The sequence below is a fragment of the Equus caballus genome, chromosome 6, assembly GCF_041296265.1.
Source record: "Equus caballus isolate H_3958 breed thoroughbred chromosome 6, TB-T2T, whole genome shotgun sequence".
NCBI lineage: Eukaryota > Metazoa > Chordata > Mammalia > Perissodactyla > Equidae > Equus > Equus caballus.
In genome coordinates this window covers 94,190,998-94,208,627 of record NC_091689.1, presented here as the reverse complement: position 1 = coordinate 94,208,627, position 17,630 = coordinate 94,190,998, and the positions used below count along the sequence as shown (strand labels likewise).

At 39.7% G+C, this 17,630-nt stretch overlaps 1 protein-coding gene across 12 annotated transcripts in view; it reads right to left on the bottom strand.

Moving 5' to 3' along the window:
• Positions 1-17,630, bottom strand: part of MSRB3 (methionine sulfoxide reductase B3) — a 157,677-nt gene that overhangs the window by 33,993 nt on the left and 106,054 nt on the right. For 3 of the 12 annotated variants that reach the window (XM_070270328.1, XM_070270331.1, XM_070270335.1), the window contains 2 exons: positions 7,376-7,478; positions 3,414-7,251 (listed from right to left, as the gene is read on the bottom strand). The exons of the other annotated variants lie outside the window; for them this stretch is intronic. In XM_070270328.1, coding sequence (XP_070126429.1) covers positions 7,104-7,251; positions 7,376-7,478 — 251 coding nt within the window. In that variant the 3' untranslated portion in view covers positions 3,414-7,103. Of the gene's footprint in view, positions 1-3,413; positions 7,252-7,375; positions 7,479-17,630 lie in introns of those variants that run through there. 12 annotated transcript variants of the gene reach the window in all.

Here is a 17,630-nt window from a genome sequence, read left to right as displayed (position 1 = left end):
AACTATCAGCGTCATGCAACCACCTTTGAGAAGTGCTGTCGGTGAAGCAGAAGAGGGTGATGAAGTTCAGAAACGCCCAAACACCCCGTGTTGGCGCCCAGGTCTGGGGGCTGGGTGTGAGGGAGGAGGCGCGCAGCCTGGCTCTGCCGTTGCATGTGCTGGGGAAGCAGGAGACTGACATCCGAAGGACTGCTGAACGCCGACGTTGGAAAATGCCAGGGGCGGGCAAGCGGGACTCGGAGAACAGTTTGGAGGTGTGATTTATTCTCACTGACAAACAAAGACAGGGCTGAATGGAGAGAGTGAATAGACGGACTCGCTCTCCCCAAAAGTAAAAAGCAATGGGCCACATTAAATTTGTGATCCAGGCCCGAGGGCTCTTTGCATCAAAGCACGCAAAGGGTCCACTGTGAGGCTGGAAAATAGTTTAAAACTCAAAGGTGCCCCCAGAGTCAAGAAATGCCTAAGGCAGCGGCTCCTCGAATGGATGCAGAAGACCAACCACCAACTTCAACCATACGGTTAGGACCCAGCCCGGCTCCTCCCGGGCTCTCCTAAACCCACGGGCTACGATCCACGCTCCTCGCGCTCACAGGAATGCAGATGCACCCACGTCCAAGCGAAACGGGAGCGGGCTCAGCAGAAAACACCTACCACTGTTTTGGGACAAAAAAACTTTAGAACTGCCTTTCACAAGTGAGTAAGCTTAAAGAACTAAGGGAAAAAGTCTCCAGTGAAAGAAGTCTCAGTTCTCAAAAGACAAATAATGGATTTTTTTTCCTGGAAGCCTTAGTCCAGAAAACAGAGAAAGAAATTAAACCACAAACAAGTCACAACATTCAAGGAAATTAAAGAGAAAACGAATTCTATCAGAGATTTTAAAAGGCAATAAATGGATGAAAAAATGAAATAAAAAGTAAGCGGCAGAGTCAAGAAGAAAAAAAGACAAAATCTCTATTATTTCAGAAATAAGAAACGCATTAGAAATATCAAAGAGCAGAACTGACAAGGCAGAAAATCAAATCTCCGACAAGAAGAAACAGCTCAAGAAAATTGAATATGAAAGAAAACAGACAAATGAAAGCAACCAGATATACACACATATGATACACTGGGAAAGCAGACTACAAAAGATGGAGACCTTTAAACAGAAAGCAAAGTGAATAAAAGACAAAAACCATTTTCCAAGTCAGAACAGAAGGAATATTTCCTGAAATGAAGAACTAAATCTATAGATCACATGGGCGCAAGGGGTTTCAGGAGAAAACTAATACAGACCATCAAAACGGAATTATTATACTGAGGAAATTACTTCACATTCAAGACACACATGCCTACGGGTGTCCAGGCAGAAAAATCAGTTAACCACCAGAAAAAAAATTATTAATTGTAGCTGTTTGCTTATTTCATCCAAGCGTCATTCAAGAAGTTCTATTTTTTTAAAAGTTGCTGGGATTTTTACTTCTGCTTCATTATTAATTTCTACTTTCCTATATTTTATTCAAGGATTGTGATGCGTACAGATTTGTTTGGACTAACTTATTTTGGTTTTATCAGTGGTTTATAGTAGGCTTATACTTTCTTAACTCTTCTTTGCATACTCGAAAAGAAATTGGTTGTATTCTCTGTTGGATGAAAAATTTTAGTACATTCTACTATGTCAACCTTGTGAATTATGTAGAGTAGGCAGACCCCCATGTCTTTATTTTTTGCCAATTGATCTGTCAAACCCTGAGAGAGAAATGTTCACGTCTCTCATTACGCTCATGTCTCAAGTTCCGCTATCTCTAGCACTTTGTACATGTCTATTTTGAAGCCACGGTATTTGCATATAAAGTTTCAAGATCGTTACATCTTCATCGTGGATTGCCACTTTAGCCAATGTTTTTTTAAATCTATTCGAAATGTTTAATGTTTTTTACCTTTAACTTCATTTTGATAGTAAAATGAGACTCCTACTTTCATTTAGTTTGCTCTATCTTTGCCATCCTTCTATTTTTAACTTTCCTGTGTCATTTTGCTTTCAGTATCTCTTTTAGATAGAGTATCCCTTTTAGAAAGCTGGATGCTTTAAACCAAATTCGAGGATAATCGATCTCTTAAAGGGAAAGTTTATCCCATTTAAAGTTATATAAAAACAAATGTACTTCATCTCAACTTGTCATCTTATTTTCTGATTTTATAGGTCACTGTGATTTCCCTTTTCCCCAAGATAAGTGTTTCTTTTGACTTTTTCTCTAGTGGATTGGTGGACATATGTAGCATTTTTAGTTTTAGAACGGAGCACCTTCCATTCTTCAAATACATTTTAAATTCACTTGCATTAATGACAAGCAATGAAACAGTGTATACGGAAAACCTTGTGTGTAAGACGAGGAAGTCAGCGCACATTTACTGATTCTCACACCTTTCTTTCCTAATTCTACTTTTTTGGTTGGCATAATCTGGGATTTTTGACCCAAATTATTATTTGTGAAACTATCTATTTTTACTTAATGTATCTGTCCTTTCAAATATCATTTTGACTTTGCATTTTGTGGTGATTCGATATCTGAGACAATGATTTCAATTAGAGTCTATGTTTATGTTGCACGCTCACTAATAGTCCTTATATATTATACAAACTATATCTTCCCTCTATATATTGATTCATTTCTCAGCCGCTTGGACTACTTCATGAAGTAATTTTTCAAGAAAAGTATGTGAACAATATGTTTCCTGAATCACTGTACATCTGAGAAGATCTTCCTGTTTCTTGCATAAAGGAATAACAATTGACTGGAGATAGAGTTTAAGAGTCAAAATCTTCTTTTTCTCACAACCCTAAAGCCAAATTATTTCCTTGTCTTCTGGTGGAAACGGCTGAGAGGATGTCTGAGACACGACTGATTTTTGCTCCCTAAGAAATATTTTTCTGTTTAAATACTTAAGATATATTTTTGTGGGTTTTGCTTTTTGAAATTCAAAAATTTCACCAGAAAATGTCTTGATGCTGGTATTTTTTTTTTTCACTAATTCTACCAGGGATGTAGTACACGTGGTCTTAAAAACTTGAAATTCCTATCTTTCTTAGTGTATCTTTTTTATTTTTCTGTTTTGTTTTTTCCATTTTCTTCCTGAGGGACACGAATTAGTCACTGAGCTGGATGGTTGTTTTCTATATTCTACATCTAGCATCTTATTGCCGGCAATCTTCCAACTGTCTTCGTTCCTTTTCCTCTGCATTATAGGATAGTTTGTCAAGTGGCTTTCCAGATTACTAATTATCTATTTAGCAGCTTCAGTTGGGTTCTTTATTGTTTCTAATGAAGTTTTCAGTTCAGCTCTAGGATTGTTAGTTTCTTTGCAGGATTTTCTGGATTCTTCCAGCTCTGTTGTATCTTAGTCTGTGATCACATTTCACCTTTCATCTCTTTTATAGAGTTTTTTTATCTTTTATTGAAAGTGCAAATATTTTTTCAATAAAAATATCTTTTTTCACATGTATGCTTTCCCCCAGAGCTTCACTTTCATTTGCTTACACTGCAGAATATCTTGCAGGTTCCATGCCTTGTTCATTTTCTCCTTCCCACCTCAATGGGAAGAAGTGTACTTGGCCTGATATTGGCCCCAAATTAACATGAGCGCATTCCCCTTCAATCCCTTCATGGTCCACCTGTGCACTGTTAGAAGTCTCCTCTCACATGGAGAGCTGGAGATTTGACTAATTTACCTTTATATTACCAGTTCAGTGATCCAGTACATTGAGGGACATAGGAGTGAGCGGCTGTTACTGGTTGTCCTCACTGGGGACATTGTTCTGTATACCTTTCACTATGTTTGGCAAACCTTCTATCCCAAGGACCATTTTCTCCACATGTAATTTACTCTTTGGCCTGGCCTCTTTTTCCAAGCATATGATAGGCATATGTCTGGTGTCTATCTGATTGCTAACTACTGTCTAGCCTAGCAAGGACAGGTCCCAATGCTTACCTTTGCTGTATAATGGTAACTGCCTTTAGACCTCTCCACTGAGCTGCTTCTGAATAGCATCGTTCCACAGTGGGGAAAGGATTTCCAAAATGGAAAGTTCCCCACCCATCCCAAGGACTAACCTGGTCTCTAAGCTCTCAACTCTCCTAGTTCAGAAATGTTGTTTGGGTTCTCACAGGATCCCCCTAACTTACAACTCTGCCACTTACTCCTGAGAGAGAACGACAAATCTTCCCTCAGTATCACTTTTAACCACATCCTAATCTACCTTACCTGGCAGGAACTCCCACAGATTAGCAAATTCTTTTACATTCCCTTAGTGATTTTCATTGGGAGTGGGGGGAGCAGGGGAGGAACAGATGTCTTTTCATTTTGCCATTTGTCCCTCAAAGTCCAACTTCCCCCTCTTCAATCTCAAGTTATGATGGCTTGAAAGAATTCTTATTTAGGACTTTTAAAAAATAACTACTATTAAATAAAAGTGAAGGTGAATAACATTAGATAATATATATTTATATACGGTGATATTGTGATTTATAATAAGAAATACATATTTCGTCTTGGTCCTGGTTCCCGACAAGACCTCCAATGAAAGCAAGCAAACCTACCTGGCCTCTCCCTGGGATACGTTACAATGATGAACTAGACAGTTATTAAGGGGCAAAGGGATTCTAGCAATGCGTCAGTACCTTTCAACTTTTATGAGCATTTTGCTGTAAGGGATCCATGTTCAAAGACCAAGGAGTAGACTGTGATATTATGATTTGCAATAAGAAATATATATTTGGTCTTCGTCCTGTTCCTGGCACAGACTCCTAAAACCCTTGGAATTTCCTAAGTGATCAGAGCAACAAAAGTGTCTTTTGTTATTCACAAGAAGCCCCTTTCAACCACACCTGAGTTTATGTCAGTGAGGTGACTTTTGCAAAGCCCCCAGGTAACCTAAGGATGGGGGCTGGTTGCCAGGGGAACCAAGGATGTGATTAGAGAGTTGGAACTTTCAGCCCCCACCCCACCCCCACCCCGCAACCTCCCTAGGAAGGGAAAGGGGCTGGAGATTGAGTTTAAGCTCCACAGAAACCCAAAACGATGGGTTCGGAGAACTTCCCAGTTGGTGAACATGTGAAGATGCTGGGAGATTGGTGCTCCCAGAGAGGGCACGGCAGCTCCACACCAACGTCCCACGCAACTGCCCTACACATCTCGTCCATCTGACTGTTCCTGAGTTATATTCTTTTATATAACAAACTGGTCATCTAGTAAGTCAAGCGAGGGCATGGGGCAGAGAGTGTTAGAACTGAGTTAAATTGCAAGACACCCAGCTGGTGTGGCAGAATTGACTGAAGTGTGGAAAACCCACATGTCTGGCATCAGAAGTGAAGCAGGACTGTAATAAAGTATTAAAAGTAGAGGAGACACACACAGGAGTGTGTTTTTCCTTGATGTTTACATATACCTACATTTATTATTGTGGTAAAATATCCATGACATAAAATTTACCATTTTAATCATTTTTAGGGGTACAGTTCAGCGGCATTAAGTACATTCACATAGTTATGGAACCATCCTCACCATCTATCTCCAGAACATTTTCATCTTCCCACACTGAAGCTCTGTACCCATTAAACACTAACTCCCCACACAGCCCCTCCTCTGAGTCCCAGGAACCACCATTCTACTTTCTTTCTCTATGCTCTAGGTTTTTATGAATTTGACTATGCTGAGTACCTCATATAAGTGGAATAATATAATATTTGTCCTTTTGTGTCTGGCTTATCTCACTTAAGATATTTTCAAGATTCATGCATGTTGTGGCATGTATCAGAATTTCATTCCTTTTTTAAGGCTGAATAATATTCCATTTTGGGTATACACCATATTTTGTTTATCTATTCATCTTTCAATGGACATTTGAGTTGCTTCTACCTTTTGATGCTGTGAATGACGCTGCTATGAACACTGGTGTACAAATATCTGTTCAAGTCCCTGCTCTCAATTCCTTTGAGCATCTATCTGGAAGTGGAATTACTATGTTTCATTTTCTGAGGAACTGCCATACAGTTTTCTGCACTGGCTGCACCATTTTACTTTCTCACTAGTAATGTACAAGGGTTCTAATTTCTCCACATCCTTTCCAACATTTTTTTTTTAAATAATAGCCATCCAAATGGGCTCTGAATATATTTTTAATGAATCATTCTCATATTGCAAATCCCCTTATCTCAAATTTATATAAGAAAGGGTGAAGGGAGCAACATATGTATGTGTGGACAAAAGCCTTTTTCACTGTATGAACACTCACATTGACAAACATCTGGTCCTAGCATCGTTAGCAACATGCTCACAGCAATTAAGCCAACAGGCTCCAACCACTGCAACAGTGATGGACACAGGCCTGCCTCTAACTGTTTGGAAAAACAACTGTGAAAGAAGGGCCACATCAAGGGGTGGGGGAAGAGACTGGGGAGAGGTTACAATGCCAGGGATCTTTGTTCCTGTCCTCACCTGCTAAGGTGAGTCAGTTCATTTACCTGAGTCAGGATCAGAAGCAGTAAAGGAGAACACAGATGAAGAAGGGAATTAAGTGTTTTAAATGTCAGCTTGTGCTAACACAGATATCTTTAAAGCCCCATCTCAGCTCTCTTATTTTATTGTGGAACCATCAAGCTTTTAAAATTTTTTTTATTTTGGAATCCATTCATCTTTCCTTACCACAAAACTGTCCTGTGCCAGAATCTGGTTCTTTTCTCATGGGTCTAACATTTCAGCTTGTTATAAACAGCATATGGATATAGATTATGCAATGATAATGTGTGCTACATTCCAAGGACTTATACTCTCTGTATATATGTTAGTTGCAAGTGATTATTGCATTGATTTTTCTCTCCTCTAAAAATAAATAATACACTAATCAACCTAGTAAAACACTAACTTAGTAAATATATTCTTTTATGATTTATAAATAGAATCCTTTCTTTTATTGATTAAATATTTTTAAGAAGTCCTGTGCTGAAAAATGAGAAAGTTGCCATTAAACAAATGTATAAGTAACTAGCTTTTTCGACAAAATTCTAAAATTAGTCCTTAAAGACACAAAACACAGCAAAGTCTTGTAACAGATTTCCTAGTAATCAACTCCTAAATAATTTATTAATTCGTTTCAATGTTCTATTAGCCTTACATCTTTCGTTTGTCCCATTGTCCCATGCTGGATGAATCTTGCCAAATAGCATATCCAGACTTAGACTCCAGTCTCCTCTGGGCATGCTCAGCTTCCATCTATTATCAGAACACAGTCAGGCATCATCTTTTAAAACACATAAAGCCATGCACATGCAGATGAAGCTCTTCACATAAGCGACGTGTGTATTAACAATAATCACTAAGAATTTCTGAAACTCACATGTCAGAAAGGATCATCTTCACTTCCCTGGACCTTTCAAACAGGAACACACAAGGGTTCTGGCTTTCCACTATAACCTGACTTTCACCTTCTTCAAAAAGAGCTAAAAAAAAGAGGAGGAAAAAGGATATCCAAAGGCATTTCTCATCAATTGCTAAATGGTCCAATATATTTGTAACTCTATCTCCTTTTCCTTTACACCAAGTGAGTGATGAAAACCTGATGGGACAGGCGAACATCGCATCACTGGGGTGTATTCACAGAAAGAGACAAAAACAGGCCTAAGTGGGCACAGAAAGATTAATGCTGGGAACAACACAAGCAGCGAGTCAAAACGCCTCCATCATGAGAGGAAGAGGTTAAAAAGTTTAAGGAAATTTCTCAATAAAATTACCAGGACTAGGCAGTGAAAGGGATTAATTTTTCAATTTTCTTGAAAAACAGGAGTCAATCTGTGAGCCGGCTCCCCAGGTATTCCGTACAGACCGCAAGAACACAGTCATTGAGAAAGTAACTGCTCCAAGGAGTCCAGCTAAAACCACAAAGACGTGAAACTCCAGGCAGACGCAGGAAATGCTTTGGGGAATAAAAGAATTTTATGACTCATAAGTTAAAATCTCCTGAATAGTCACTAAAGTCATCTAATGAAGTATTGTCGCCAGGAAAGGAGTTTGATGAATTTACGTGTGGTGCAGGAAAATTTTAAGCAAAACAGGAAACTGAACAAACTTGAACCTATATTCATTCGTAATTTTTCCTTTCAGGGTAAAACTAACCTCAAGGACACCAGAATTTCTTATATGGTGTGACACTTTATAGAATGCCACACTGTTAACTATTGGGATTTTAAGCCAAATTTTATATCCATATTTAAAAAAAACAGATCAAGTCAGCCAGGAGTAGTCCTAGGATTCCAACGTGGGTCATTTTGAAGGTTCTTAGTCTTCAAATTTAATACAATTTGAAAGAAGTTATAAGAGTTGAAAGTAAAGGCTTGAGCCAGACGCCAATGTAAAGAGAAAGAAGGAGGTCAAGTTTTTCTTGGGGAGATGAACAACAACAAAAATTAGAGTCTGCATTGTTTTCTTGACTTTAGACAATGCTGAAGCACAGAAGAAAATCAACACTGAGGAGGCTCTCCTTTAAAACATTTTCCATATTTTTGAAACTTAATTCTAATTCAAAATTTTGCCTGTTCTGTATGAAATTCCCTTCTGGTAACAGGTTGTAAAAATAAAGCAAGCCATGAAAGCCCTCTGTTTAATCTTTCCCAGGGACAAACACGGTGTAATGTATAGTATGTGACTCTGAGTTAGATTGCAAATTACTTTTATTTAATTTAGTCTAGCGCTTAGCTTCACCTCTGAAATATCAGTCTGCGTCCTTCTACTTTGGTTTGATTCCATAGTCCACTTAAAACAGTAAATGTTTACATTAAAAGGACAAGAGAATGTGTGATGTATTTTAACTGTCAAAAGTGTTGTGAACAGCAACAGCTGCAAGAAGAATGTGCGGCCCGCTTCCCTGTTATCCTGAAGCCTTTTAGATTCCCCGAATCAGCAGTCGCAGTCTTCAGTGCTCGTATTAAAACAAACCCAAAACAAGTCAGTTGCCATCTTGGAAAAATGTAGTAAATTTCTAGAGTTCATTTGTGGTCCTTGCACAGGACTCCACACTCTTCAATGGTGTGTCACTAGACAGGGAGCTCTTTCTCACTTTTAGGTTGCTGGTTCAGATGAAGACAAAAGCCAGGAGCACATAAAAGGAGTTCCGGCCCGTGTATTACTCACAAAGAGTGCTCGGTACAGCTCCTCCACGACCAACGTTCACTTCATCCTGAACTCCTTATGATACGGCTCCTGTCAAAGGCCTGCTCAGGAGACCAAACACTGAAACAAGTCGATTTCCTCAATGTCTCCAGATCTGGTGAAATTCCAGCAATAAAATGGAGGAGAGAAATGTATAACCCTCTTACTCTTAACTCAGTGGTTTCAGGCCCGCTGGGCACGCAGCTTGGGCGAAGAGGAGCCCAAGGCTGTGCTGGAGGATGAAGACAACCAGTACCCGCATAATCAGTCTTCAGGTCCGAGACGTTCAAGTCATGAAACAGCTGAAGGTGGGCAAAAGCCTACGTGACCTGACTCCTGCCTACCTCTCCAGACGCGTCTCCAACCACTCGCCCTCTTGTGCTCCAGCCGCACTGGTCTTCCTTCAGTTCCTCCGACATATCAAGTTCATTGCTCTATCAGGGTCCATTATACTTGCTTTCTCTCCTGCTTAAAACTCTCCCCCAGACATTCTCATGTTTCCTTGGATTCTCATTCCTCAGACCTTAGCTCAACTTTCACTCCTCAGTGAGGCTTCCCCTGAAGTCCCTACCTAAATTAGTGCCTCCGCACACCCACCACGACCCTTCCCGATCCTCTGATCCTTTCTCTTCCCTCTAGAGCCCCGATCAGATGGCATCATGTTTATCTGTTTACTTGTTTAGTGCCAGACATATATACGCACTAGAATGTACACTCCTCAAGAGCAGGAGCCCTGCCTGTCTGTTTACCACTGCTTCTACTGTTCCTAAAGCAGAAAATACTTAGTGAATGGATGTGTTTAACATGCTACTAGAGGCTGAGGGTAAAACAACATGAAAAGATACAGTCTCATCGTGAAAAACCTTATCAAGAGAATGGAGCCTGGAGAGTAATCATAATACAGTAAGATGATTTTACAGGGCACATGAGTCTAGTAGAAAAAGCCACCATACGTCTACCTTATTTTTTAAAAAAGGTCTATTCCAAGGGAACAGACTGTGTGTGCAAAGGCACCATAACAACACAATTCTGTTATGGGGGAATTGGTTCAGGTTTTACAAAATATAAACTGTCCAGTTAAACTTGGACAGAGAGGTGGCGGCCAGGAAAGCCCTTCCCTGCCATGCAAAGGGACAGAGATTCATCCTATAGCCCATGGGAAGCCAGTGAAAAACTCTGAGCAGTGGGGTGACATGACCAGGTTCACATTCTAGAAAAACACCTCTGATAACAAGTTGAGATGATTTAGAAAATCCAATTATGGGCAGGTGGCAGAGGGACAGCCAACAGAGGTTCACAATGAACAGGTATCACACAGAGAAGGGACTCAATGGCAGGAAAAGCTCAGACCGATTTTGCTGAATAGCCATCTTGTCTCTGGATGGCCACTCTCATACGGTGTGGCCTTCACCCCTGGACCAGCCCTGACCGGAGGTTCTGGACACTAGCGTCTATTTTGAGGAGTGTTATCTACAGGGACTGAGCTGTCACTGGATAGGGAGCTTTCCTTTCCCCTTTAGGTACTTAACAGGCCCAGACATCCTCTCTCCTGAATCCAGGCAGGATTTAGAGGTAGAATGCTGCCACTGAGCAAGGAATTCTGTTTCATGGGTATATGGACATTTCTCCTCCTTCAGATCCAAGTGCTTCAGCTCCCGTGCTGGCGGGAGTAGTGTGACCTGCACGACGTATTCAAGTAACTGCCAGACATCATGTAGGCATGGTCAAATAGTAGAGGCAAGAGGACCGGAGGTCCTACTAGGCCAAGCACAGGAAACCAGAAAAGCGCAGGGGGCGGGAGCAGCATCACGCACTTGAGTCTGCAAAAGCATAACGGCTTAAAGCCCCAGGCACCTGTCACTGAATTTCTGGGCTTGCCAAGCAGACTGGAGATGAAATGAGATAATGACATCAGCACCCACTCAGACGAGAGCCCTGAGGATTCACAACCTGTCAGTGGTGGCCTTCTACACTCACAGCCTTCTCAGCCAGAGTTCCCAAAGAGAACTGAGCTTGAAAGCCCTGATGTAACCCAGGGCACCTTTGCATGTAATTGACTTCTCTCCTAAGCATCTAGAGTGGTACTTGTTACGTAACATCTTTGGGAAAACTGAGGAAATAGTAACTCACATCATTTTCTGTGCCTCCAGTTCAGACAAGGAACACAGGGCGCGAAAGGCAACAGGGGGCTGCCATGTCCTCTCCTGCCTCAAGACCTTCTCTTGGTCTCCTCCCATTGCTGGGACTGTTCTCGTCCAGCCCAGGCTACCCTTGCCTACTCTCTCCTACTCGTCCTCCAGGTTTCGCTTTAATGCCAGACCTCTTCTATTGAGTGAGTACACCGTGAACTTGGGCAGAGAGGGGTCAAAGTCACAAAAGCCCTTTCATGCCATGCAAAGGAACAGAGATTTCATCCTGTAGCCAATGAGAAGCCACTGAAAAACTCTGGAGAGAGGGGTGACCTGGTCAGATTTCCTAGTTCCCAAAACCTCATACCTCCTCTTTGTAATATTATTTTAAAAACTCATTCAATTAGGCTAGAGCCTGAGTCCATGCTGCACCATAGAAGTGCCCAGCCCAGCAGAACCCGTGTGTTGACTTGGTGTTAAAAGGATGAATGAATGAATGAAGCATGATCTGATACTTGAAGAAATGTGCCTTGATTTGAAGGAAGGAAAGAGGGCATTCTAGCAATTTAAGGAGACATTGTTGATATATGGGAAAGTACCAAGTGTTACTTACCAGAAACGGAACATCTCACAAAGAGCGGGGAAGGAAAATCGGTATCACCCAGGGGGGCCATGAGCAACGCAATGAGAGCTAGCTGTACTTTTCAGACGTTGTTTAAAGAGGAGGCAGAGCCATCGCAACATCATTTTCAGTCCTAACTATGAAGCCTATCCAGTTAATGATGATGGTCTTGCGCTACTCGGAAACCTTCGGACACAGCACACAACTTCAAAGCCCACAACAGGCAGCACGAAGGGCACGGGTGAAGGCAACATAAAGCAACCACTTACTCTTCGCAGGGGCTTCAAGAAGGGAACACACATAACACTGCAAGCACGGGGGTGGCTGTTTTTTGAACATTTTCAGTAAGAGTAACCTTGCTATTTTTTTTTCAGTAGCTTTAGTGGTATCTCATAAACCTGCTGCCTAATATGGATGGCTCTTGTTTAAAGGAAATCTGCCAAATCGCTGGATAGGAATAACTGGAAAGGGTTTAGCTGCACAAAAACACACAACAAACGAAAGAATCCTCTGATGTAAAAATAAAGTTAAATATAAAAAAGGTTTGAAATTGAGCGAAAATATGACCACAGTAATGGCATCACGAACACAGCCTTGAATTCTTGACTAGGTTCTCCCACGTGAGACCCTGGGGAAGCAGGTGCCGTCTTTCTGAGCTCGGACTATTCGTAAAATCAGAGCATTGGACTACATGATCTTTAACACATGCTAACATTCTGTTCCTGTAAAATCCAATCAGGACAAATCACATCCTCTGTTTTACACATATATGTATATTTATATTTATTATGCACTACATATATTATATATTCAGTATAGTAAATATAAATATATATTATAAATAATCCAGCTTAAGATGACTGAACCAATCATTATGGAGTAGCAGGACAATGATTCTTTCTTCCCTTTCATCAATAACCATATTTTTTTGCCTTTCTAAAAGGCATGTATGATTGAATATCTGAAAACTAAAAACAGCTTATAAAGGGAATTTTGTGAGAATTTAAGCATTTGCCAATCTAATGATCAAAAAGATACGGTGAACATTACAAATTTTTCAAAGGTAAAAGAGCACAGAGTTCGCATTCATTTGCGGGGTTTTAGGAAGAGGATCTGAGTCTAATGGGTAGCACATGTACCGGGGCTGCACGGTGACCAGAGAGAGGACATATTTTATTCCACCGCAGAATAGACAGACGCATAAAACATAGAAAAAGAAACGACGCGAGCAAGACTTCCCCACGGAAAGCTCACGTTCTCATTCCTCCAAGCTTTTGGGAGAGAAAAATGTCACTAATCAGAAAAGAATTAAAGTCTCCACGGCGCATTCGGAGCTCCCAACACCGTTTGGTTCACTTGATACGTCTCTGACTTGGACAACTGCCGCTCTTATGTAAGTAGGAAAAACAGACCTAACGAGTATACACTGTATCTGAAAAGAGTCCCCTACTCTAGTTTGCTCAGCTTTATTTATTTGAAAAGTACACTTAATTGAAAACCTACACAATGAGTACCCAACAAATTCCCAAGTTGTTGAAGCAAAATAAGAATGAGATTTTATATCAAATGTGCTACCCCGTTAAGGGGAGAGGGGGTCCACAGGCAGTAGTTCTGACAAATAGGATCCAAACGCCACAGTGTAGAAAGGTCTCCATGAAGTTTCACCTGAGAGAAAGTTAATGCAAAGAAGCCAGACGGGGCAGCAAATACAACTCATACATTCATTCATTCCACATCATTCATTTATCTCTGAACACAGTAACAGTCAGAACTCATGGAGTGTTGACTAAATTCTGACAGGTAGTCCGTTCAGCCCTTTCAGTCACATAGTCCTCTCAACAATCCCATGAAGTTGGCACTATCGTTTTATATCCGTTCTAGCAACAGCTAAGAGATAAAGCAACTTCCCAAGATTACACAGTGAGCAGTAGCTGAGCTGCAATTGGAACCCAGAGTCCAGGCTCTTAACTATCTCCCTAAGGAAATCCCAACAACTGCTGATGTGGGGCCAACCAAGAAACGGCACAAATAGACCTAACAAATATCAACGGCATAAATTATTTGCAACATATATGATAACTAGTATCCTTAATATGTAAAGAGAACTTACAAAGCCATAAAATATATAAATACCCCAATAGAAAAATACACAAATGACATAAACTGAATAGACTATCTGGGTCTTTTGCCCATTTTTCAATCAGATTGTTTGTTTTTCGGCTATTGAGTTGTATGAGTTCCCTATGTATTTTGGATATTAACCCCTTTTTTAAACATATGGTTTGCAAATATTTTCTCTCATTCTGTAGGTTGTCTTTTTTTTTTTCTTCAGATTGGCACCTGAGCTAACATCTGTTGCCAATCTTTATTTTATTTTATTCTTCTCCTCAAAGCCCCCCAGTACATAGTTCTATATTCTAGTTGTAGGTCCTTCTGGTTGTGCTATGTGGGACGCCACCTCAGCATGGCCTGATGAGCGGTGCCATGTCTGTGCCCTAGATTTGAACTGAGAAAGCCCTGGGCCACTGAAGCAGAACATGCGAACTTAACTACTCAGCCGTTGCTTTTTAAATTTTCTGATTGTTTATTTTGCTGTGCCGAAGCTTTTTAGTTTGATGTAGTCCCACTTGTTTATTTTTACTTTTGTTGGTTTTGGTGTCATAGCCAAAAGATCATTGCCAAGACTTACATCAAGGAGCTTTTTCCCTAGGTTTTCTTCTAGTACTTTTACAGTTTCAGGTCTTACATTTAAGTCTTTAATCTATTTCAAGCTATTTTTTGTGAGTAGTGTAAGATAGAGGTCCAATTTCATTATTTTGCACGTGAATATACAGTTTTCCAAACATCATTTATTGAAGAAGCTATCCTTTCCATATTGTGTGTTCTTGGCACCCTTGTCAAATATTAGTTGACCACATATGTGTGGGGTTTTATCTGGGCTCTCTACTCTGTTCCATTAGTCAATTTTGTCTGTTTTTATGCCAGCACCACACTGTTTTGATTACTAGAACTTTGTAATATTGTTTGAGATCAGGAAGTGTGATACCTCAGTTTTGTTCTTTCTTGGGATTGCTTTGGCTATTTGGGGTCTTTTGTGGTTTCATACGAATTTTGGGATTATTGTCTCGATGTGAAAAACGTCACTGGAATTTTGGTAGGGATTGCACTAAATTGGTAGATCACTTTGGGTAGTATGAACATTTGAACAATATTAATTCTAATCCATGAATACAAGATATCTTTCCATTCATTTGTGTCTTTCTTAACTTCTTTTACCAAAATCTTATAGTTTTCAGTGTACAGATCTTTTATCTCCTTGGTTAAATTTATTCCTAAGTATTTCATTATTTTTGATGCTATTATAAATGGAATTGTTTTCTTTCTTTCTTTTTCAGATAGTTCATTGTTAATGTATAAAAATGCAGCTGATTTTTGTATGTTGATTTTCTATCCTATAATTTTACTGAATTCCCCTATTAGTTCTAACAGATTTTTAGTGGAGTCTTTAGAGTTTTCTATATATAAGATCATGTCATCTGCAAACAGACACAATTTTTACGTCTTCCTTTCCAATTTGGATACCTTTTATTTCTTTTTCTTGCCTAATTGCTCTGGCTAGGACTTGCAGCACCATGTTGAATAAGAATGGTGAGAGCTGGCACCCTTGTCTTGTTCTTCATCTTAGTAGGCAAGCTTTCAACCTTTCAGTGTTGAGTATGATGTTAGCTATGGGTTTGTCATATATGGCCTTCTTTATGATGAAGCTTGTTCCTTCTATACCCAATTTATGGAGAGCTTTTATCATGAAAGGATGTTGAATTTTGTCAAATGCTTCTTCTGCATCTACTGAGATGATCATATAATTGTTATCCTTCTTTCTGCTAATGTGGTATATTACATTTATTGATTTGCTTCTATTGAAACATCCTTGCATCCTAGGGTTAAATGCAAATTGGTCATGGTATATGATCCTTTTAATATGCTATTGAATTCAGTTGGCTAGTATTCTGTTCAGAATTTTTGCCTCTATATTAACCAAGGATATTGGCCTGGAGTTGTGTTTTCTTGTAGTATCCTTGTCTGGCTTTGGTATCAGAGAAATGCTGGCCTTGTAAAACAAGCTTGGGAGTGTTCCCTCCTCTTTAATTTTTTGGAAGAGTTTGAGAAGGATAGGCATTAATTGTTTAAATGTTTGGCAGAATTCATCAGTGAACCCGTCTGGTCCTGTGCTTTTCTTTGTTGGGGTTTTTTTTTTTTTTTTTTTGAGGAAGATCAGCCCTGAGCTAACTACTGCCAATCCTCCTCTTTTTGCTGAGGAAGACTGGCCCTGAACTAACATCCTTGCCCATCTTCCTCTACTTTATATGTGCGATGCCTACCACAGCATGGCTTTTGCCAAGCAGTGCCATGTCTGCACCTGGGATCCAAACCAGTGAACCCTGGGCCGCCGAGAAACGGAACGTGCACACTTAACCGCTGTGCCACCAGGCCAGCCCCCTGTTGGGGGTTTTTGATTATTGTTTTAACCTCTTTACTTGTATTGATTTGTTCAAATTTTTGATTTTTTCATGATTCAGTCTTGGTAGGTTTTAAATTTCTAGGAATTTCTCCATTACTTCTAGGTTATCCAATCTGTTGGCATATAATTGTTCATAGCAGTCTCTTATTATTCTTCGTGTGTCTGCAGTGTCAATTGTAATGTCTCCGCTTTCATTTCTGATTTTATTTATTTCAGTCTTCCCCCTTTTTTTCTTATTCTAGTTAAACGTTTGTCAATTTTGTTTATCTTTTCAAAACACCAGCTCTTAGTTTGTTGATCCTTTCTACTGTTTTTCTGAGAAATCCACTTTACATATAAAGACACAGATAGATTAAAAGTAAAGGAATATAAAAAAATATATACTATGCTAATATTAATCAAAAGAAAGCTGGAATAGCTCCATTAATTTCAGACAAGGCAGACTTCAGAGAAAAATTAGCAGGGCTAAAGAGGGGCATGAGATAATGGTAAAGGAGTCGGGTCTCCAAAAAGGACACAGCGATCCTTAATGTGTATGCTCCTAACAACAGAGCGTCACAGTTCATGAAGCAAAAACTGAAAGAATTGCAAGCAGGAAAAGACAAATCCACCATTGTAGCTAGAAACTTCAACACCCCTCAATCAGTAATCAACAAGTTCAGCAGGCAGAAAATCAATAAGGACATATTGGAACTGACCAGCACCATCAATCAACTGGATCTAGTTGACATTTATAGGATACTTTATACAACACAGGAGAATATACACTCTTTTTGAGCTTAGATGGAACATTCATCAAGACCTGGGCCCCAGAACACACCTTAACAAATTTAAAAGAAAATAAATCATACCACGCATGCTTTCAGACCACAATGGCATTAATCTAGAAAGCAATCCCAGAAAGAGAGCTGCAGAACCCCCAAATACTTGAAGATTAAATAACATACTATTAAATAACTCATGAGTCAAATAAGTCTCAAGAGGAATTTTTAAATATTTTTTAACTAAATATTAGAGTGAAATATTCTATTTCTATTCTAAATATTTTTCTATTCTAAATATTTTTAACTAAATATTAGAGTGAAATAGAGTGAAAACTCAGTTTATCAAAATGTGCGGGACGCAGCAAAAGCAGTGCCTAGAGGGAAATTTATAGCATTGAATGCACATAATAGAA